This window comes from Pangasianodon hypophthalmus, chromosome 21 (genome assembly GCF_027358585.1).
Source record: "Pangasianodon hypophthalmus isolate fPanHyp1 chromosome 21, fPanHyp1.pri, whole genome shotgun sequence".
Classification (NCBI taxonomy): Eukaryota; Metazoa; Chordata; class Actinopteri; order Siluriformes; family Pangasiidae; genus Pangasianodon; species Pangasianodon hypophthalmus.
This window is the reverse complement of record NC_069730.1, coordinates 19,291,061-19,315,396: the sequence shown is the minus strand read 5'-3', so window position 1 is coordinate 19,315,396 and position 24,336 is coordinate 19,291,061. Positions and strand designations below refer to the sequence as shown.

Genomic DNA, 24,336 nt, shown 5'->3' with positions numbered 1-24,336 from the left:
TTCTGCAAATGGTTTCTGCTATAAATAAAGTGAGGTGTTTTGAGATATATGTAAGCAGTGAGAGTGTCTGGTCTACTATATCAAGCACTTGCAGACTCTTTTAGTCCACACAATGTAATATTTATGAAGCCTTATCTCTCATTAACACGTTTGTATAAAAGTGTGAATAAAATAAGCCCCGCTTATTTTAAAATAAAAACCATGTGTACATGTGTTTAAAAAAAAAAGTGTCGAGAAGTTTGAAATTTCTGTCATGATCTTCTTCTCTAATGGGTTTATTAGTGGGTTGCTAATGAAGTGCAGAACATCAACATCATATTTTAGAAAGAAATCTGATTACTAAAAGACTCATGTATACCCATAGTGTTTCCATTATCAGATTTCTAAAATCTGTGTAAACACTTTGCATGAATTATTGACAAAATCCATTTGTTTCCCCAGCTATTACCTTATTTGTAGGCAATTTGAAATTCGTTCTTTCTGCAAATGGATATAAAGTGTGAGACGTTTTGGTTTATATGTAAACATGCCTGATTATTTATATGTAAACAGCGTGTCTGATTCATCTAAGGACAACCCACGAGTTTTTAAGTAAAATAATCTAGTAACTTTACAGTACTTTTGTTTATACCACACTGCTGATGAAGTCTGGATTCTGATTGGTCAGAAGAGAAGGTGTTGATTAATTTTCTGTAACAGCAGCTCTGACAGTAGTGCAGCTACAAATCACAGGTTTCTATTAATGCACTCGTTCTAATTCTAATACGTCATCGTTTCTATAGTAACAGCCCATTCAACATGGAGTTGTATGGCAAATACTCCATGTTAACAAACATTAAAAAATGTTTGTTATTTATGAAAGGAGTCTCCAGTGTCAGCGCTTCGTAACAGTCAGATTTAAAGCTAGAACTTTAATTTTGTAAGGAGTTTACACTTTGCAGTTTCTCAGTAACATGACAAGTTGCGTTTGTACTTATTGTACCTATTATTAAAGAGAGAGAAAAGAGAGGCTGGTGAGGGAACGACTGTTTATAGCTGCTATAACGTAAAGGACAACAGGAATTGAACATCTACAAAGTGACCTGAAAGAAAGTAGTTGTTTGAATAGACTGTAGTAAAGTATTTGAACCAGAAGTTCATCATGAGTATCATAAAAAAAAAACAATTATATTTAAAATAGGAGAATTTTATTAAAGCCAGAAACTTAAATTCATATTTTTAAAAATATCATTTCATATGACAGAACGCAGGTCAGTATACACTTCGGGTCAAACAGGTAGTAATAAAACGTAAAACGGGAAAGAAAGAGAAAGAGGCTGCGTTGGCAGAACAGATACAGAGATTGGAAACACTCCATGTCTGATTTACTGTTTAATATCCTAAAACATTTTCAGACATGACTTACTGGACTTCATGAATCGACCAATCACAGGCCCTGTTTGTTGAAGAGGAAAAGTTGTGACAAATGCTTTAATATATCAGAGAAAGAGCAGAATTAGGAACTTTAGAAAAAGAAAAAAAAATACTTTAAAACTTTAAAACAAGGATAAACTTAAATTTTTTATTTTTTATTTTTTTCTCGGGTCATGATGCCAGACTTCACACTAATTTAATAATTACTGGAGAAATGGACTGAGGATGGTGATTTGATACCGTGTGACGACTTGTGTCCTTTAAAAACAGAATTTATTCCCAACCAGTAGCATTCAAAATGAAACACACCCCACCTAAACCTAAACACACACGCTAAGTAGTTTAAGTTTATTAAGAATATTTGTTTCTAGTGTTGTAGTGTTCACTAGAATATATTTGAGCTAGTTAGCTGTTAGATTGATAGCTAGATTGATAACCGGCAGAATTTCTGTTTTAAAGGCAGGACTTAAGCACCTTGGATTGGACGTAAATGTCCATGATTTTTAATCATTAATATTATGTAATCATCTTCCAGGAACTGAGAAACATCAGCTGACCCATCCAGGACTTTGCACAGGACACATCAGCATGTATGAAATGGTAAAAATAGAAAAGCGTAAAGCAAAATATGTAAAACTGGCTGTTTGTGCATCAGGCCTGCTAAGTGCAAATAGCAGTTAGAGGATGATGAAGAGTTAAAAGCGAGCGCGGATTCTCTCCAGGGGGTCGGTGTCCCACATGTGGGCGTCCCAGCCCTGGAACCAGCCTGTGAAGGTCGAAGGCTCGGCACATTGTTTAATGGTGGTGATGGGGATACCACGCCGGCCGGCCGGGTCTGTCTCCACATACTCTTTAGCTGTGGAGAGAATAATAATAATAATAATAGTAATAATAATAATAATAATAATACAATCCATTTATTTAGCCATGTTCACTGTTGTGTTACAGCATATTTAGCACACATTGTCGAAATCCGAGTCTTACCGATTTTTGGAGCGCCTTTCTTTTCCACTTCATTAGCATCATTTCCCACCCACAGGAAGATCTACAAACAAGAGGATCACATTTAGCTTGAGGACTTAACAATGAATTTTCAATATCAAAACTAAACACTGTTATGTTTTGTCCTGTACACGCTGTATTTAATCTACTGTACTATAACTGTTTTCTCAGCTGCCCTGCTGTACTTGGTGTCTCTTATGGTGACAAAGACCATGTGCTTTAGTTGTAGTTTTTGTTTTTATTGTGTCTCCACCCTCCGTCTTGTCACTGAAACTGTCTTTCATTTTCCCTAATTAATTTGCAGTGGATTTTGCAAGTTCACTCACCTGATCCCAAGTGTCCAGCAACATGACATCATCGGTGGCCAAATCTGCCTGAGTGAAGTCACCGGGTACCTCTTCAACCTGAGAGGAAGTGGAAAAGCAGTAATGAGTTCATTCAAGCACACACCATACTGTCTCATCGATTTCTTTAAATTTTCTGGGGTTTTTTTAATACCGTGAGCCGGCCGGTCTTGTTGGAGCAGCCAAACAGACGAGGGGGTTTGATCGTATTCTTCAGAGTTGTGGAAGTCTGATATTCCTTCTTCCCTCCCAGAGCGGCCCAGAATCCCGCTACGAGAAGACGTCAGGGATTAAAAACGGTTAATATTGCAGCATTTTCACTGCTGAGTCCATGAAATGATGCTTTAAAGGAATGCTCTAGCATTTTGAACCTAGTCTCTATCCACTGCATCAGTAGTGTATGTGTGATTACTATGGACGGGAACTTTGAAATGTTTACTCTGTGAAATTTGTTTACTTCAAATTCACTTACAACAGAAGTCTATGAGCAGGTCTGAGGCACATTTTTGTTAAAAAAAAAAAAAAGTTCTTCAGGACAAGGTGTTTGTAAAGCAAGATCTAAATCTGTGTAATAGTTTTAGAGACTGAACTACTTTTTAAGAGTTATGTGGAATTAGTGGTTATGCCAAAATGACCAGCGTATGGATATTACAAAAAGCTTCAGGAAAGTGTAAAGTAAGCAGAACTACTTTTTACTGTATTGCTCCATTGTTTGAATGTTGAAAAAAACTCAATAAAACAGCTTTAGTAATACTTTTACTCAAGTCCGTCTCTTGCTAACATCTTCATTATTCCAGCGTAATGCTTGTAGTTTTACTTCTGCTTTATATAGTGACATTTTTCAAACATTTATCGACAAAAATTCAACAACTGCCCGTAGACTTCCATTAGAAGTGAGTGTGGAGTGAAGAATTTTCTGTACTTTTCTGAAAACAGGGAAATGTGTTGAAATTCTTGTCTGCTGTAATCACGTCACTACAGATACAGTGGATAAAGATTAAGTAAAAAAAATGACAAAGTAACCGTCATTTTCAGAATGAGCATTAAAACCAAATGTGGATTTTTTTATATAAAATGCAGAGCTAATCCCGACCTGGCTCTTTGCCCTCAGCTACATCAGTGGGTTTCCCTCCCAGGAAGCTGACGACGTATTTGGCATCTTTAGCTTCCTCCTCGCTGGCACCGACGCCCCGCCACACGAACAGCGAATCGGGAGACTTCAGCACGAACACGTCGTTGGAGTTGAGACTGGATGCACAAGGGTTCACCTAGAGAGAGGGAAGGGGGGAGAACTTATTATTAACTTTATTAATATTAATAATAATTGCTTGAGCTGTTTTATTAATACTATAAATTGGGAAGTAGTCAGCTCAAAAGTTTAATCTCAGAGACTCCGCCCACTCACCTCGACAGCTCGAGTGGCTTTGGCAGTGCTGGTGCGGACGTGGAAGAGACGTGTGGCTCCCGCCTGCGTCTGCCCTCCTTTACGTGACGTTCCTCCGCTGTGGATGATCATGGGCTTTCCTTTAAACAAGCTCATCAGGTGAGGCGGCTCCTGACCCTGAGTTACACGCACCTGAACACACACACATCACAGAAATATGATCCGAATCCATTTACTACTCTTTAAGAAAGAAATAAAACACTCTGTGATGCAGGAAATTTGTAATCATTGTCGTGGTATAAGATTAATAAAACACTAAATGTGTTGTTTAGGAAAATAATCAAAGACGAGATGGTGTGATGAAACAGAATGGCTGTTATCACGCCCTAAAGTTGATTATTTTCCTACAACAGCGCGTCCCAAAATGTTTCATTTGTCTTTTAACACAGCAGTTTTTCAACGCTTACAATTTTTTAAGAATGACATTTTATATTTTTTATCCATTTATAGTTACATTTAATGTTGTGGAACATTAAAGCAGCTGGTCATGTTACAGAGAAATCACATGGCGTAAACTCCTCTGTCCTGAAGATGTTTATTAAACACAGTTACAGCTTTACCTCTGACCTGACAGAGCACTTTATTCAGAGCTGCTGTTACAGAAAACTAATCAGCACCTTCTGACCAATCAGAATCCAGAACTCAGCAACGCTCTGATATAAATCTGATGTAATCAGTACTCGAGTCATTCTCATTCTCTGACACACGAGACGGTGCATTAACTTTTGGAACAGGTTTGTTCAACGCTGCCCCCGGGTGTTCAGTTGGAATTCTGCACATCACTGCACGAGTGTTCGCTGTAACCTGCAGGTGCTCACGCTGAGGTTTGGAAATGTAAATGACACACACCTGGACAGGAGCTCCGCCCATGGAGTCGTCCAGCTGCACGGTGAGGAAGGCGGAGGCGGCCAGCTCGTCCTGAGTGCTCTTTAATCCCTGCCTGAGAAACACAGTCACACACTCACATTAACAACACTGTCCATCACAACACGCTGCTGAATTCTCCATTCTGATTGGTCAGAAGGTGTATGTGGGTGTGGTCAGCGTGGACTGACTCACCAGGTGTAGATGATGTGCTGCTCTCGGCTGCCCTGTTTATAGCTGTACAGGATGATGTAACAGTCGCCGCCGAAGAACTGACCGTATGAAGCGGGATCCACGGGGACGCGTGCTCCGGCCTCCACACGCCAGATCTAAACACACACACACACACACACACACACACACACACACACACACACACACACACATGCAATACACACACACACACATACACATACACGCACATCACCTATCAAACATCTGCTCAAATTATCTGTCTTTCATCCACACCTCAATTCTTTCTTTCTTTCATCCTACATCTATCCATCTATTCTTTCTTTCATCCCTCTATCGTTTCTTTCTTTCTTTCTTTCTTTCTCCTATTTGTTTTTCTTTTACCTTTGTATCATCTATCTATTTTTTCTTTCTGTCATTCTGTCACTGTCATTTTCTGTTGTCCCACTGTTCTGTCTCTTTCTGCCTGTCTTTCTTTCTTATATTTTTGACTTGTCTTCCAGCCATCCATCCTTTCTCTTTCATCACTCTATCTTTTTTCTTTCTTTCTTTCTTTCTTTCTTTCTGTCTTAATTTCTTTTCGTTTTCTTTCTAAGTTTCTTCCAACTATCCATTTTTTCTTTCCATCATTCTGTTCTTTCTTTCTTTCTTTCTTTCTTTCTTCCTTTTAGAAATCCAAAAATATTTCTTTCTCTGTTTTAAAAACCTTAGAATTTGAAACACACTGCACCTGGAGATTACTGTAGGTGTAATGGTAATGGTAAATTCTGTCAGATTTCCTTATCGAGCTTTACACAACTCCAGAACAATCTAGAAATGAAATGAGCAGGAACAAGCGTATCGTACCTGAACCTTTCCGGACCCGTCGTCCACCATGTTGTGATGCGCTGCCATGGCCTGGTTGGTGTGCAGGGTGGAGGCGTCGAAGGGGACCTGCTTCACCTGTGCGATCTTGCCGATGGTGTACGCTTTGCTCGGGCCCGTGGTCTGGTCCTTATCCTTCCAGTTAGAGAAGAACTGCTTGAAGAGAGTCGTCTCGCCCCCTGCAGGCACCACCTGGATCTGCAGGCACACAAGCACAAAGATTACACTGCAATAAAGCTTTCACACAGGATAATAATAATTCTATTATTTAATTATTTTCATTCACATCACTGTTTCATCATAATCAAAATATGCTAGTGTTTGCACTCAGCTGTAACATGTGAAACTAGACATAGTTTAGTGTTTTGGTTATAATAATGCTGTTGTTCTACTTTGTGGCCAAAGTTCTTTTTTAGTCTATTTTTTTTTTTTTAAATAAAATAAAAAAAAAACTTGGAAGGGATGGAAATAGGTTCATTTTGAAATAACTGTTTTACAGTTTGTATAAGGGTTTCCAGATTAAAATTAATTAAAATGATCTCCTTAACAAAAATGAAGGATTAGCAAAATATATAAATAAATGTTCTGTTCTGCAGAATGATTTTTGCACATGGAGGCAGTGTACCTGTGTTTTTTTAGAGTAGTTCTTCTCTTTAATAAATTCCTGAGCCACTTTCATGGCCGCCTTGCGCTCCTCCGTGTTCGCGTTCGGACCTGAGAGCAAAGCGTGTAACACGTTACTATAAACAAACAAAAAGTACGACGTTCATTAATAAATAAAAATTGTAATTGCTGGCAAATTGCTGTAGTATAAGAGGAATACATGCTGTTATAGGAACAGTAACAGTAGCTTCATCACACCCTGTCGTTGATTATTTTCTTATAACAGCGTGTCCCAAAGAGTTTTATTGCTTTTATACTTGTATCATGTGAGGTACTCATTATAACAAGTCCTAAATTCTCATCACTGCTGTTATAACCTTAGGAAACGTAATGAAGCTAAGAACATTAATAACTTGCAGGTGGAACCAATAAAATATCCAGAATCGAAACCTTCTGAACACATGATAAACGTTTGTTCTTTGTCCCACCTTTCCATACAAAAACGCTGCCATCCACGCCGTTGTCCAGGATGAAGCAGTCATCAAGTGACAGCATTTCCTGTTTAAACGGGCTGGATGGAGCCACGACGGATGTCTTCATGGAGCCGGTGGCGTCGGAGATCTGGAAGGAGATCAGAGTGAGATTATTAGAGTGTGATTATAACAGTGGAACTATTCGAGTGGGATTATTCATCTGAGATTATTACAGTGGGATTATTAGAGCAGCACTATTGAGATTATTACAGTGGGATTATTAAAGTGATATTATTAGAGTGGGATTAGTAGAGTGGGAGTATTAGATTGGAATTATTAGAGTGGGATTATTAAAGTGTTATTATTAGAGTGGGATTAGTAGAGTGGGATTACTACAGTGGGAGTATTAGATTGGAATTATTAGAGTGGGACTACTTGAGTAAAATTATTATAGTGCGATTATTTGAGTGTAACTATTCAAGTGGGATTAATGGAATATGATTATTTAAGTGACATTAGAGTGGGATTATTTGAGTGGACCTATTCGAGTGATATTATTAGAGGGGGATTGTTGGAGTAGGATTATTAGAGCAGGATTATTTAAGCAGGATTATTAAAGTGGGATTATTCACTGCTCATAATGTAAAAATCAGGTTATTACTCTGGAGCAGAGTGTTTACTGGTTGAAGTGTATTGTAGTGAAGTGTGTGGAGGTTCTGCATTACCAGGTACAACGCTCCCTTTTTCTTGTTGGACATCTCGACCTTCTCGTCATCAGGCGTGGCAGGAGCGATGCTCGTTTTGGGGCCGAGAGCCTGGAGGAGATTCAGGACATGAGATGTGACTGTTATGGAAGACAACCCACTACTGCAACTATTTCTATTCTCTTTTTGTTAAATGTGTAAGAACACGTGTGTGTGTGTGTCTGTGTGTGTGTGTGTGTGAGACAGCTTCTCACATCAATAAGCTCCTGCGGTTCAGATCCTTCCTCCACCATGTACAGCTTGGCTCTGCCGTTGCGCTCGTTATCACGGATATCGATGGCCACCTGAGACGCTTTCACCTTCTCAAAGCGGTTACACTCACTGCCGGTCCACTGGTAAATGTTCTGCACAGGAAGCCAAAGTTAGAGTTTAATGTAATAAAAACAAAAAGGCAATGGGAGAGTTTCTGACATATGCAGGATTTCAGAGTCTTTTCTCTTCCTGAGAGGAAGTGTAGACGAGGACGATACCTGTCCCAGGTCCACGATAAAGCAGTCGCCCTTATTAAAGCTGGCCCAGGACAAGTTTACTTCGGTGGCTCTGATCACTCTCCGGCCCTTCACATGCAGCAAACGCTTCACATTCACTTCGTTAGTCACCACGTGATGGAAACCAGACGCAACACCACCTTTCTGTAAAGAAACAGAGAGAGAGAGAGAGGTAGAAAAAGATGAAAATAATTATTCACACTGTACAGCCTGTGCTGTGGCCTCCCTACCTGCCCTTCTCAGAGAAGGAGGTGTGGCCTCTCTACTTGTCTGTCACAGAGAGAGGAGTGTGGCCTTGTAGCTGTCAGTCTCAGGGAAGGTGTGACCTTTGTACCCGTCTGTTTCATTAAAGGAGGCGTTACCTCTCTACCTTCCTGTCTCAACAATACAGGTTTCTACATTTAGAGTGCTAAAATTGTATCCTATTGAACAGAATGTCTTCCATGTTCATACATTAATCTGCACCTTGTATTATCTCTAAAACAGGGACAGAAATGTGCAGCAAAAGAAAGCGGATTACAAACACAACGGTAAAGCAGATTATTCAACATCCTAACTGGTCTCGGAGACACAGCCGAGCTGTTCTTTTATTATATGTGCTCTGAAAACAGGTTTAAAAAAGAAAACTACAAGAACACACAGGGGGTTTAGTGAGAGCTGCAGGAAATGAAAAACAGAGCTGCTTTTCTCAGTCGAGGTCAGTAAACATGCTGCGGTAATGAAATTGGTGTGTTGTGTTGGAAAGAATGTACGAGTACTGAGTACTGAATGCCTCATAATTGTTTCTTCGCATGGTCTCTCTGTGCATGTGAACACCACATCACCATGAACACACACACACACACACACACACACACACTACATACTGCACAAAGATCAGCAGAAGTTGCTTTAATGGTAAAGTACAAAAAAAAATCAAAAGCTGCAAGACTAAACCTGGGAAAGTCCTTTTCCTAAGAATACAGAATATGAAAAGAGTTCATGGCTTCTGAGGTTTGGAGAAACTGTTAATATAATTGCTGATAATGGCGATTTAAGTTCATGTGTAATGTAATAATTTATCTTTAGAAAGCTGCTTTGTGACTAAGGCTACTAATCAGTTAAGTAAGAAAAAAATGGGTCAATTTTATAGGAAAATAATCAGTGACAGTGTGAGAACGCAGAGTTACTGTTTCCACCCCAAAACGTTTTAATCCTTTTATAGCACAGCAATTTTTTTTATTGAAGAATGACACCTGATACAGTAGTAATAATGATTATTTCAAGCTGTTTATCCAGGGAAGCAGTTTGGATTGTGTTGTACCTGTTTTCTGTCCTTCACTGTCATCGTATTGGACTTCATGTAGCACAGTGTATGTTCCATACCACAATATTCAGAACATCATAGAGCAGGATCCACCAAACCATCTAACAAATTTAGGTTAGCAGAAAGTTTTTGGTAAGTGTAACGGCTCTAAACGTTTCTGCAGGGTTAAGCGTTATAAGAATGTCTCATGGGATATGAGGCAGCTCATATTTTTTGTACACTTTTCCAGTCACAAGCTTCAGAATGATGGATTTAAAAAGTTCACATAAGTTTTTTAACTTTTCAACATCTTTAAATGTATTCACGAGTTTTTTAAGTGGCAAGTAAAATGAAATCTTGCGTGTTTACTACAGACTGCAGGAAAAAGTCTGTGGTTGGTCGCCTGACATGTCAATCAAACTGGTTATTTCTGCCTTCGGACCTGGGTAGAAAAAGGTATTTTTAATTTAGCCAGCTTATTTACAGATAATGTTCTCAAATCCTTTGAGACACTTAGATCAGATTATCACCTTCCTAGAACAGATTTTTTCACATTTCTCCAGCTACGTCATTTTATTCAATCTGAAATGAGACAGGGTAAAATTAGCTGGGAAATGTGTGACATTGAGAACTGTCTCTTTCTCCCAGGGGCGTTGAAGGGTCAGATTTCTTATCTGTATGGCTCCCTTTTATCAGAAGCCTCGTCACCCTTAAATCCTCTAAGAAAGGTTTGGGAAAAGGATATTGGCCAAACATTCACTGATGATGAATGGCTTTCTATATGTGAGGAGGTATTTCATAAATCAACTTCAATTTCTGTGCATGAGCAAAACTTTAAATTCATATACAGGACATATCTCACTCCTGTACGCCTCCACAAAATATATCCAAACGTATCTCACTTGTGTTTTAAATGTAATTCAGAAACGGGAACATTGATGCACCTATTTTGGGAATGTAAGAAAATTAAAACTTTTTGGAATGATGTACATGATCTGGTACAGAAAATACTGGCTAGAAAATTTACATTGTCTCCAACTATATACCTGCTAAATGGTAAAACATCACTAGATCTTCCTTCTGATTTAAACTGTTTATTAAATTTCATTATTTATCTGGCCAAGAAATGTATACTTATTTTATGGTCATCAACATGTGTACTGACTCTGAAGATGTGTTTGGCACAAGTGGCTAATTTTCTTCCTTTGGAAAAACTTACATATGACTTACAGAACAAATCTGAACTATTCTGGCAGATATGGACCCCCTTGTGGGATCTACTTGAACAGTCATGACGTTAGTCCTGCCTACTTTTTTTTTGTTTTGTTTTGTTTTGCCCTTTGGTTTTTCCATGATCACTCCGTTATACTAACAGATTATTGTTTCTGTTTAAATGTTTGCTGTGGGTGTCGATTGTATATTGGTCTGGCTCTGCTTTTTTGTTGTTGTTAAAAATCAATAAAAAATATAAATTAAAAAAAATGAAAAAAAAAAAAACTGGTTATTTCTGTGAAAGTAGGAGAGGCTTGGGTTTCTGTGAAAGTAGGCGAGGCTTGGCTTATGGCTATGACAGATATCTGGTTTGTGAGACTACAGGAATATTAATACTAAAGTTTCCACAATGTTAAGTTGGAACGTTGTGTGAATAACGCTGTACTAACACTGTGTGGCAAACTCTTATTAAAGATGTTCTTAAAACATTGCACGACTGTTACAGTCTAACATTCCTAGTGAATCATGGGAAAATAAAAAATAGCCTTGTTTGTCAAGGGTTTGTGAAAAGCATCATTTGATGCCCACCTTATACTTAATGCCGGACTTGAAGTATCCCAGGAAGATGACAGATTCGTTATTCTGGACCTCGCGGAACTGCACAGGGCCTCCGCCGAGATAGTCGTCCAGCTGCGTGGCAAAGATGGCCGCTGCGCCACTCTCGTCCTGCGAGCACTCATCTCCTATAAGAAGAAATCATCAGGAAAGAAGAGGAGGGTATTTGGGGTGCAGTTTTTAGGCAAAAACGGAAACAAACTGTAAGCAGAAACTGTTTAAAACCTGAAAACATGGAGGCTCCATCACCAGAACCTCAACCTTGTCTAAAGTGATCACTGACAGTGAATCATCACCAGAATTCCACTCGAATCTGAGTTACCTGGTAAACTAGAGGTCACTTAAATCCCTCTCCTGCAGACAGGCTGGGAATACTGGCTCTTTTCAGTGAATCAGATCATTTGGCTCACCAGTAGGAGTCGACTTGTACAACTCCCAAAGACTCATTTCCATTTTTTTTCTTAACCGGGGGAAAGTTTGTGATATTATGACTTGTGATTGTTTTCCTTTGCCTAGCTATTGTTGATATTGTTTCATGAAATCTTACACTATTTTCAAATTAATAAATCAACATTACCATGCCAGTTACAGCCAATCACACTGTAGCCTTCAACACTCTGAAGTTTGTGGCCAGAACAGTGTACTATATACTATATCAGATGCTCTGTACCTCCGAGATACTCTTACATTTTATAAAACCTTTACTACAAATGTGGATTGACAAATACAGTGTTCATCACTGCATTAACGTCATTGTGTTGCTGTGTTTGCTCTTCATTATGAAGTTTCATTTCCATTTACCCTGAAAACTGCTGTCATGCTCCTCACACATGAGTCATACACATGGCTCATTATTCACACTAAGGAACAGCTCAGATGTCAAAAGAAGAGCTTTACACAGAGGTATATTAATTACAAATACACTGCAACAGCATCAGCATTGCATACATCCAGAGAGAAACCGTCATATGCTACAAAAGAGCCAACTCATTTGTAAATGACAGATCACTCATGCAGTCACTCTTGACCAAGATTTTCTAATGAACTAATATATATAACCTACAAATATTATATTTTTATATGTTTCCTATTCTACCTGTACACAATTAAATTCTGGTTTATGTAAATCCTATGTTTATGTCACGGACAGTCGAAAAAACATTTCACTGCATGTCGTACTGTGTATGGTTGTGTGTGTGTCCAATCAATTTTGAATTGGATTTGAATTTGTTATTTATATTATCAAATTAGAAACTAATTATTCATTTAACCCACAATGACCCTGACGAAGATATTGCAGTTCCTGAAGATTAATGAACAAACCCATTAAATGCGTCGCATAAACGTACCGCTACGGTCATCACACATCACACATCACACATCACAATCGTCACTCGGATAATAACTGTGGAAAGCTGTAAATGTAAACTTTGGTCCGAACTGTTCCTTTAAGACCCCCAGCTCATCAGAGCTGTGGAGACACAGTGAGACGTGCCAGTGCACTCCTCTGAGAGAAGAAAACTTGGCCGGATTCGTATCTGGAGTTATAAAAACCACATGGTAACCCTGAGAAAAGACAGGCAGGGAGGTTAGGAATCTGTCCACTCTGGATATTCAGGGTAACGACATGCGTCCTGGATGAGACTCAGACACACACACACACACACACACACACACACAAACACACACACTCTGCATGAAAGTGCTAAAAAGTAGCGGAGTTAATTTGGGATACAGGGTGGAGAATGAACTATAAGAACGAAACACAAGAGCCAGTTCTGCTTTCTGCTGTGTGGGATTTATAACGGCTGAGTCACAGAAGAAGAACTTCAGTTGTGGTCATTATGATTCCCACGACATGGACAGTAAATCATTATATCGTCTTGAGAAGAAAAAGGGAAGGAAAAATTACATGAATAGTCAGTTTGCGTCACATGAAGTTTGTGAAACACAAACATATCAAGGTCTACGTTGCAAGCTGTTAAAATCTCAATTCTGATTGGTCAGAAGGTGTTGATTAATTTTCTGTAACAGCAGCTCTGACAGTAGTGCAGCTCCAAATCACAGGTTTATATTAATGCACTCATTGTAATACGTTATCGTTTCTTGTACGGTGAACGCTCCACATAAACATATTTTAAAAAATCGTTTATATGGTGAAGGATTCTGCAAGGAGATGTTTCTGTAACATTTATGGAAGGAGTCTCCAGTGTCAGCACTTTGTAACAGTCAGAGGTAAAGCTGTAAGTTTAAGGTTTCCGACATCTTCAGGACAGAATTGTTTATGGTTTTGCGGTTTCTCGCATGACAAGCTGCATTTTTTTTATCTTATTAACTTCAAGGGAGAGAAAAAAGAGAGGGTGGTGAGGGAACGACTGTTTATAGCTGTGTGAGAATGGTAAATAGCTTGTTTTGTGGATCAACTTGTTCCACAAGATTAAATGTAACTATAAACAGATAAAACAAATGATGCGCCTTTCTTAAATAAATAACACCTTGTACTTGTTGGCAATTTGCTGTTGTATAAGAGGAATAAAACACTTTGTGATGTACTGTTATAGGAAAATATGAGAGTAACTCTGCTTGATCACACCACCCTGTGTTGATTATTTTCCTATAACAGCATGAATCTGTCCAAATATCGTGACGGCTCATGCATTCAAGACGTTCTTGTACTTACTTACTCACGAGTTTATCAGAGTAAACACCTAAAGTGTCTCAGAAGGTGTGGCAATGTATTTCTGAAAGCTGATATCCAAAATATCATTGATTGCAGCAATTTCTGACACTGCTGCTGCATTGATGAAGCCGAAATGCTTCACCTTAAGTCTGATTTTCCCAATTAAAACATCTGGAGCAAAGCTGGAGATGGAGTAATGGCACTCACCCAGCCACATGTGGATGTTGTAGGATGGTGCACTTGTGGTGTGCAGCAGGAGGTAGGCATCTCCGGTGAAGAAGTTTCCATACACTTTCTGGGGAACAGGCTTGAGGTCCATGTTCTCTATACGCCAAATCTGCAGACCAGGCGCCTTCCCAGCTGTAGCGAACTCCTTGTGGGCCACCATGATGCCTGCGACAGAAAGAACCAGGTTAAATAGTGGACATCCATCTTTGTCCATCCCATCAATGTTTCCCATCAAATCTCCTATACCATCAGTGGTCCAGAGTTTTGAGCTGTTTCTGTGATCAAACTGGGTGGGGACTGAAAGAAAAACGTGAGCTTAAAATTTGAGAGAAACCGTTTAAAACCATTATAATGTCAAAAGAACTGGTTAAGAGCTGGTCAATCTGCATCCACACTAAATATGAGACTTCAGAAATTATATGAGTTTGCAGGATAAGGATAAAGAAGGAAGGAAGGAAGGAAGATGTTCATTCTTTGTGGATCACATCGCTGAAAGCACCAAGCTTTGGGGTGAATTCGTAAAATAATTCAAACTTTTTGAACTGTAACTAACCAGAAGATGGAAATCGTGTCCGAACAATTTAAAAAGACATACAGCTGAAAACTCTTAATAAACCGGAAAAAAAACAAGCTTCAAGCTTCAAATTCAATTTTATTGAGCTTTTCATGTAGATGTAGATTTAGATGTAGACTAATGAGCAAGCCAAAGGAGACAGTGGTGAAGAAAAACTCCCTGAGACGACATGAGGAAGAAACCTTGAGAGGAAGTAGACTAAAAAGGGAACCCGTCCTCATCTGGGTGACAGCGGATAGTGTGATTATAAATCATTACTTACATTACATAATCTGATGATTTCAGTTTAATATCCAGTAATCTGATTAGTGATTATGATTATAATCGCATTCTCCCATCCCATTATTCTTCATTATTCTTTGGGTATGTTTATGTGCACATTTACGCCATGCCTTTGCAGCATTGCAAATTCATCTCAATACGCAACCTATTGCATGACAACTTCCTGTTACATTAACTTTAACTTCATTAGTCCATCGAAATGTCCAAACAACTGACAATTTCTGGGTCATACATCTATAACTATGCAAATTAAGCTGAGCCTCCATTACTTTACCAAAGCATATAAACATAAACTCTGAGAAAAAGCAATTAACCTAGCTTCCAGGGTAAAAGCCCTCGTCATGTGTTTGTTTGGTTACAAAACTCAGAGCCAAATCTGACGAGTGTGGGAGCTCCAGGCAAAATGCTTGGGCCCCGCTGACTCGCTTTCTTCTGGTCAGTGTTTATTGGCCTCGTTAGGCTCCAAAACAAACATGGCTACTTAGACTAGAGGATGTACTGAAGCACTAAAATGTATTTAAGTACAAATATCACTGGATATCACTGATGTCTTTTCCCAGCTAACCGAGAATATTAACAGAACATTCAGCCAGTATTTAACAGACGGTCTACAACATTTATGGTGTACCGTCCCAAAAACAGCATTCCTGAAACGTTCCGCTGTAATAATGGTTCACTTCGCAACGTTATTAGAATGTTACTGCAACGTTGTATGAATGTTATATAAAAACATTCCCAGAACACACATGCACCACTGAACATGCACTGAACTGAAAGTTCCTGGAACCATTCAGAAAAGGTTCTGCAAAACTAAAACTGTTCCCTGGGTTTGCAGGCACAACCTTAGCTTTAAAGGTTTAGGTTGTTTTACTTTTTAATAGTTGTATCATTTAAAGATATTCTACTTGGAATCTTTTGTGAAAGAGAAACCCTCTGTTGCAGGGTTTTACATAAAAACCTTTCAGATTTCTCTTAGCAGAAGAGCCCAAAGAGCGTGTGAGGGTTCTCGATGGAACCTAAGCACATTGTTGGGAACTTTTTCAGATACCACAGTTTTGGAAATTAAAAAAAAAAAAATTATATATAAAAATTGTAATACTGCATGTTTGCAGTGTCAGTCCTGCTTGTTAAAGTGTTTAGACACTTCTGCATAAAAATAAACAAACAAACAAACCAACAAACAAACATGTGACTTCTTCTTGCTAATAAAACCATAAAATAATAAATCACACCTGATGGTCATATATTAATCATGTAGGCTACAAAGCGGTGTTAGTGTTATTCATTCCCCTTTCCCTTTAACTGTTTATGAGAGAACACACTTTATGATTTACTTTAAACTCTCAGGAGATGTGAGTGACACAACCAGCCTGGAATAGTACTTTTATTAGCTGGTCTATCAATAAAATCTTAAAACATATAAGACAATATAAAATATGCGCAAGGAAATGCATTGTACACAATACTGGCACTTTAATACTTTGAAAACTACTGGCCCAAATTTCTACAAATCAAAATGCTTGGAAGATGTGCACAGTTTACACAATTATTACAGCCTGAGGGAGATCGGGTGTTTCCGGAAAATTCACGGAAAATGCCGAAGCTGCGCAGGGAATAGGCTACAGCTCTTTTCTTTTGCTCTATTATTCCTCAACACACACACACACACACACACACTCATAAAGGCAGTAAGGTTCAGGCTCATAAACTAACTTGAGAAACCAAAACAGGGCGACAGGCGCGCGCACAAAACGCGCACAGTTTTTACAGAAATACAACATTACACAATCCGGATTCTTTCTGCTACACTTTATCCTTCCATTAATCCGAAATGCACGTCATTCAGCACAGGATACAGCCCTGAAAGTAACTTATCAGAGGAAATGGGATTTCATGTTAAATACCACAGACAGAATTTCCCATGCATGTGCCAAAGTGCAGCCTAGAGACGAGTTAATGTTTGCAAACTCCATGCAGCAGAAGGATATGATTATTACACTCTGCTGGATATAGTGTGTTTTTCCCCTCAGCACTGAACAACAATGCACTTTATCAATGCAATCTCAAAGCTATCACGACCTCCAGTCCACTTTACTGCACAAACACTAAAGCAAGCATTAAAAAAAATCAAATACACATATTTAAAACTATAAATATATATACACACATCTCCTTACCTTGATTAGCTTGCAGAAAGAGAGAGAGGGAGAGAACCTATGCAGAGCGGTTTGGGCTGTACTCGGTGGAGTTTCCTGTCCAAACTGACACACACACACAGTTCTGCACAGACTATAAGCACTAATACACTCCTGACATGGAGGCGTGTATGAGGCTGGAAGAAGTGCTGATGAGCAAACCAGCTTTACAAACCAAAAATGCATGAGCAAATATGCCTTTAGAGTGCATGTGCAAAAGAAAAAAGAAAAAAAAAGCACTTGGATTGGATTTGCATTGGACAGGCTGTGTGTATTATTCATGAGGCAGTGCGTGCACAAATATAAAGCCACATCTAAAGCAAATATTTGGGCAGTAAAGCATAATTAATGCTGCTCCATGCACAGTGACAACATCACTCATTCCACAGAGCCCCATGTAATCCAACTGCATAGTGCTGGTTCTACAGTTCAGCAAACATAACTAAAAATAAAAAAAGGTCTGCTTTTTTAAACATTTTCACCAGGGCTACAAAGCTAATGTAGCTAGCAATGGAAGTCTAATCACCCAAAATCCTTCCTGTAAATACAGAATCATACTTTCCTGAAACTCTTTGGTCAGAAGGCGTTGATTAATTTTCTATAACAGCAGCTCTGACAGGTTTATATTAACGCTCTCTTTTTAATACTTTCTTCACATGGACTTGTACAGCAGACGCTCCACATAAACAGCTTGTTGATATGATGAAGTTTTTTTTAACGTAAAGAGACTTTTATTTAACATTTAATGGAAGGAGTCTCCAGTGTCAGTGCTTTGTAATGCTGTAAAGGTTTTCCGACATCTTCAGGACAGAGGAGTTTTGTGGTTTTTCGGTAACACGACAAGCTGTGGGGTTTTTTTTATTAACTTGAAGAGAGAAAGAAAGAGATGCTGGAGAGGGAACGACTGTTTATAGCTGCTATAACGTCAGAACTAGAACTTGTTTCATGGATGTTCCACAACATTACATGCAACTATAAATGGATAAAATGTATGATGTGTCCTTCTTTATGTACTAAAAATTGTAATTTCCCACTTTTACTCTTTAAATACTAAGCTGATAAGGAACTATGGTGTATTTTCATACACACGACATGACGTCGCAAACGTCAACCACCAGTTGTGTGTTGGCATAACTGAAAATCGTGTACATTTTTATTCACTGACTTGCTCCTTCAAATGACTCTCTCTGCGACACTTGAGGTCATTTGTTAAATCAAGAACAGTGCTGGTTCGGGTAACACTCAGGGTCTGTGCAGGACCCATTTCTGAACACTGTGCGTGGAAATTTGGCATGGAAATGAACACCAAATCCAGTGAGACAAGAACACTAGCTAGATTTATGGTTCTCATAAGACAGGCATGAAGACAGTCTTGTTAGCAACTGTAAAACACATTTCCATCTTCTCCTGGCAGAAGAACATTAAAAACAGGTTTTAACCAAAGGCACACCCAGAACTCAAACCTCTCAACCTCCTGTCTGTCCTCTGCTTCACAACAAAGAAGCAGATGCTGATTTGTTTAGATGCCCGATTATTAAAAGCAGCCATGTATAGTGGCTTTCTGCTTCCTTTGTTTTGTTCCACCATCATGTGTTTGCAATAATCCTGCCGGAACGAAGGAGCGCTTAAAGTGGCATCAGATGACGGCTGGTGGAAAGCATTCCAATGAAGAACTCTCAGATTCACACACTTATCATGTGCAGCACTGTGTTGTTCAGAGCTGTGTGTGTTTACAGAAAAACAAGTGTTTAGAAGAAGGAAGTGCAGCAGAGTGTTTCAATAACAATGAGATATAAAAACTATAATGAAAAAAAGAGAATATGATTTGGAAATGAAATGATTTCCAATGTGCTGTTACAGGTAAACAATGAAACGCAGCTCGTCATGTAACAGAGACAGCGCAAATGCGTGAACTCCTCTGTCCTGAAGATGCTGGAAAACTTCAACTTACAGCTTTACCTCTGACTGTTACAAAGTGCTGACACTGGAGACTCCTTCCATAAACGTTAAATAAATGTCTCTTTACAGAAAACTTCACAACATCAACAATTACATGTGCTTTATACACACTGTTTATTATTAGTCCTATTTTTAGATTATCTGGAGCATCCACAGTACAGGTTTCTAGCTAAATAATTTAAAAAATATATTTAAAAAACTGCCATTCAACCAGAGTACATTCATCAGTAACACTAAAACTTCTAACCTGTGTATCAGTGCTCCAGGGTTCAGGGTTTGATCCCTGCCAAACATGCCTTAGATCGTTGTAAAGGAGTAAAGGGGGAAATTGTCAGCTTTGGCTAAATTATTCCTTCAGCTGATGTCTAGAGCCCATTTCACATAGAGAAGGTGGCTTCATTTTAGCCTGGTGGCCACATAAAAATATGCCTGTGCTGGAAAGTCCCATATGAACCTGTTAGATAGTTAGCCATGTTAATTTAGAATAACCTGTTGGTTTGACATGAAAGACTCTCAATCAGCCCACCCCAGCATGGTGTGTTATCACACACAGTATTAATAGCTCTCTATGTACACTCCAGATGACTAGCAAACATCTGCGTCACAGCATGCATCAGAGCACAGCCACAATTTGATTATGACTTTGGAGTGCTTCATCCACACATTCCACCCACTCAACTGACAATTAACACACACACACACACACACACACACACACACACACACACACACACACACACTGAGAGGCAGCGGGTCTCGCTGACTGTGCAGCCCAGAATCAAGCTCGGATTAGCAAGCCTCCGAGTGCACTAACTTCCTTAAATAAGCGAGAGGACGTGTTTAGGCCACACTGAGACCCGTCGTCACACGTGTGATGTGACACAGACTCAGTCTCACACTCTCCCAGAAACACTGAAGAGATTGTTTGTTGTCCCCCAGAGAAATTTAACAGTAGATAAACTTGATCAGCAGGTTAGCATGGAGACACCGCTTCAGGCTTTCAAAGTTAAAACAAAAAGGTAAAAGATCTACTAAGATGACTGTAATAAAGAGAAAAGAAAAAGGGAAGCGTTAGATTGTATCGACTGATACAGAGGGACAGGAAATGCTGGCTTCATCTAGTGTGAAATGAATAAAAAAAAAACAGCAGCAGCAGGCCTGCAGAGCGAGGTCAGCATGATGAGGTCATTACTATACAGCAGGGGTGCCAAGACTTAGTGAATAGAGGTGTGACCTCTGTCTCTATTCTTATTAGTCCCAGTAAAAAAGGTGTGGCCTCTGTCTCTATTCTTATTAGTCCCAGTAAAGGAGGTGTGGCCTCTGTCTCTATTCTTATTAGTCCCAGTAAAGGAGGTGTGGCCTCTGTCTCTATTCTTATTAGTCCCAGTAAAAAAGGTGTGGCCTCTGTCTCTATTCTTATTAGTCCCAGTAAAGGAGGTGTGGCCTCTGTCTCTATTCCTGTCAGTCCCAGTGAAGGAGGTGTGACCTCTGTCTCTATTCTTATTAGTCCCAGTAAAAAAGGTGTGGCCTCTGTCTCTATTCTTATTAGTCCCAGTAAAAAAGGTGTGGCCTCTGTCTCTATTCCTGTCAGTCCCAGTGAAGGAAGTGTGGCCTCTGTCTCTATTCTTATTAGTCCCAGTAAAGGAGGTGTGGCCTCTGTCTCTATTCCTGTCAGTCCCAGTGAAGGAGGTGTGGCCCTTGCCTCTGTTTCTGACAGTTTCAGTGAAGAAGGCTTGGCCTCTGTGCTGGAAAATACATTACATCATTTTGAAAGTTATCATATCATATCATATCATATCAGAAATCACATCATATATTGAATCACTGTTCACCTTTAGTCATACGTTACATACACATCCCTATTCACAACTAAAAAAATAGTAGCAATCTAACACATCTGTTAGTGTAATGTACATGACAAAGGTGTAGAGCTTGATACAGTGCTGCAGTTCTCTCTTCTGTCTAGAGCACCTCACTATACAGCAAAGAGTTGCCATGACTCCGGTCAGTGCAGCTCTGACCACACATCAGTAAAAGAACGAGGCCCTGCAGCAGCATCTCTGCAGATAAGAGCATCAGCTTCCATGTATATCAACCCACAAGGAAACAGAGGTGTAGATTGTGTCCACGGCTGAAAGGTGATAACGTTGCCGGGCTCACCAGGCGCTCCACACAGGATTCGCAGATAAGATTCAAGGCTTGTCGATTTGAATTGCAAAACTGCGTTCTCGCACGAGACAAAGATAACATTCAAATCCATTTTTCACCTAAACAGCATTACAGTGAGCTGAAGGTCATCAAAGCGCATAAATGGGGTCTAAAATCAGGGTTCTGCAGTTGTTCTGAATTGGCGTGCCAGCTTAAAAAAGCCACTTCCTCTCAAAGAGCACGTCAGCCCGACCACAAAACCATCTGGCACACGAACGTGTTTTACCTGGGGACGTGTTCATAAACAAGCTTATAATGAGTTTTAATAATCAAACAACCTGGAGGTGTGAGAGAACATGAAAAAGCCTTTCCATTGGTTTCAACAGCGCCGGTTTATATTTAACGCCAGAATTGTTCCACTGTAGGGAAAGAAAATTAGGCTCAAAATTCTTCTAAGAAATAAAACTGTTGCGTGAGCTTAACTCCTTGACAATCAGGACAGCCTTTACTCACATCCTCTTGTCACACATGAAAATAGACAGCCGCACAAAAGCAGAAGTCTGCAGCGGGCTACTTTCATGATCGCATATGTGACAATCAGCTAGACATCGAGATGAGAAAATTTAACTTCATTAATTTATTGGTGTTTGTATGTGGCCTATTAAGGAGCATTAATTAATCAATTAATTAATAATTGACCTCGAGTATAAATCCATTTTAAATATACAAGGGTATAATTTCAATATGATATACAATGTTTTAAATTTCTGGGCTCTGAAGCTGAAAGTTCGGGAATGAAAAACTGTATTAGCACTTCTGATGAATAAAGCATACATAAGAGCTTATAATCTCTGGAATAAGATGGTATTTCACGCACTAGCTCTGTTATAGTAAAATGAACACAATATAATTATATTCTATTCACATTTAAAAGATTAAAACAAAACGTATTTTACTTATGACCTGCCATAATGCTCTTATGATGAGTTATATGCTTTTATAAACATTTGAGGAACTGAGGTGCATGTCATAATGCATTATATTTCAAGGCTTAGATACTACACCAGATTATGTTGTTATAGCACATTACAACCCCACTACACTGTTCTCATGACATTATGAATGCTTATGAGCATTTATGAACAGATATTATAATACAATAAAGACTGGAGTTGAGTATTTGAGAAAGTAAATTAGATGTTATAATCCATTACAACTAGATATGATGTTTTAGATACTATGTGCATTATGTAACCTGACATTTTGACATTATGATAATGCATGATAATGTATGTATGCTGATATTAAGAATGCTTTCTGAACATTTATACAGACCAGATGTTTGTTATAAAGCATTACAACATATGAACAGTGTTGTTATGAACAGATATTATAATATAATAAAGAGTATTTCCACCAAGTATTTTAGATACTACTTGAGGTTTAGGCACTATGCTAGATAATGTTGCTATAACGCATTACAACACTAGTGCACTGTTCCTATGAACAGACATAACAACACATTATATAACGAGCATTTATACAGCCTACTCTCTGACATTGGAGTGTGTTTAAACATGACTCAGAGCACGTAGAGGAACGCTGACTCACATGCCAAAAAAACCCAACAAAAAACCTCATAATTACACTCTCAGATTGCAGGAAGTCCAGTGCAGGATGTATATCTGCATGCAGGAGCTTTAATACATCACTGAATAACTGCAAAGAGTGTTATTCTAGTTTATTTTTAATTCCTGTAATAAAATGACAGTAAATGGAATAAAATGGAATAAAATGACACATTACATTTTTTTGATGCTCTTAATTCTCCATCCAGTGAGTTTATATAAGAAAATCCTATCCTTCAGGATCTAGACTCTTATCAACATTTACCACAAATTGTTATTTTTATTCCTGTTCTTGGTAAAATGATAAGCATCAGTGGGGATTAAGGGTGAAGTGCCGTCTGCCTGCGCTGATGCTAGCGTGAAGGTAATCTGATCTGTACAGCAAGAACAGATCCATAAACTGCACTAAAGCTAGCGTTGTATTTCAAACCAAAAAAAGATGTTTCGACGCACAAAGACGCCTTTTGAGGGAGAACGTATTAAAGCAAGCTTTAAACAGAATGGCTAACCACGTTTGGTCTTTTGGTGTGAATATTACACGCTCGTTTGCGTCACTCAAAGGAGCGGTTGTTTGATTTCCAAGTCCTTTGTTTGCTTGGTTGCCAGCTTTCACTACCGCTACTGGTGCTCTTTATTGCGCTATAAACCCGGCCCAAAACGAGCTAACTGCACGTAATGGTTAGAAGTAACATCATACATGATTAAAAGCACTGAAAAATGAACTGTGTAGGAGTGACCAACTAGATAAAGATAGCACTAAAGATGCAGCTGGAGTTAATCTTAGCTATCTAGCATAGTTTCTGAGAGGTTCCTTCCACAGCTAAATGTTTCTTGGAAGTTATTGTTGGAACAAGGATTATGCTTTTATCCAGAGTGACTTATTGAAGTACTTCTGTGGTCTACTTAGAAAATATCTCCTTATGCTAATGGAAGTTAGCTGGAGTGTAAAGATACCAACAAAGGAATGGACTACCAGAAACAGAAGCTGGTCCAGAAACGCATGAAGCACCGGGGAAAGTTCGTAACACCAATTTGTTGCCATTACAGAATGTTCACGTTTCAAGTGGTAAGTAATGGAA

At 38.9% G+C, this 24,336-nt stretch overlaps 1 protein-coding gene across 1 annotated transcript; it reads right to left on the bottom strand.

The window, feature by feature from the left end:
- Positions 1-1,165: 1,165 nt before the first annotated feature.
- Positions 1,166-17,662, bottom strand: scinlb (scinderin like b). Its single transcript, XM_026946173.3, has 17 exons — positions 17,505-17,662; positions 14,451-14,636; positions 11,537-11,691; positions 8,434-8,595; positions 8,158-8,307; positions 7,925-8,014; positions 7,215-7,347; positions 6,749-6,837; positions 6,106-6,321; positions 5,263-5,396; positions 5,053-5,143; positions 4,165-4,335; positions 3,853-4,027; positions 2,914-3,029; positions 2,742-2,819; positions 2,398-2,458; positions 1,166-2,269 (listed from the first exon to the last, which is right to left on the bottom strand). Exons 2-17 carry the CDS (start codon positions 14,629-14,631, stop codon positions 2,109-2,111), a joined length of 2,163 nt encoding a protein of 720 aa, XP_026801974.3. The 5' UTR covers positions 14,632-14,636; positions 17,505-17,662; the 3' UTR covers positions 1,166-2,108.
- Positions 17,663-24,336: the final 6,674 nt, after the last annotated feature.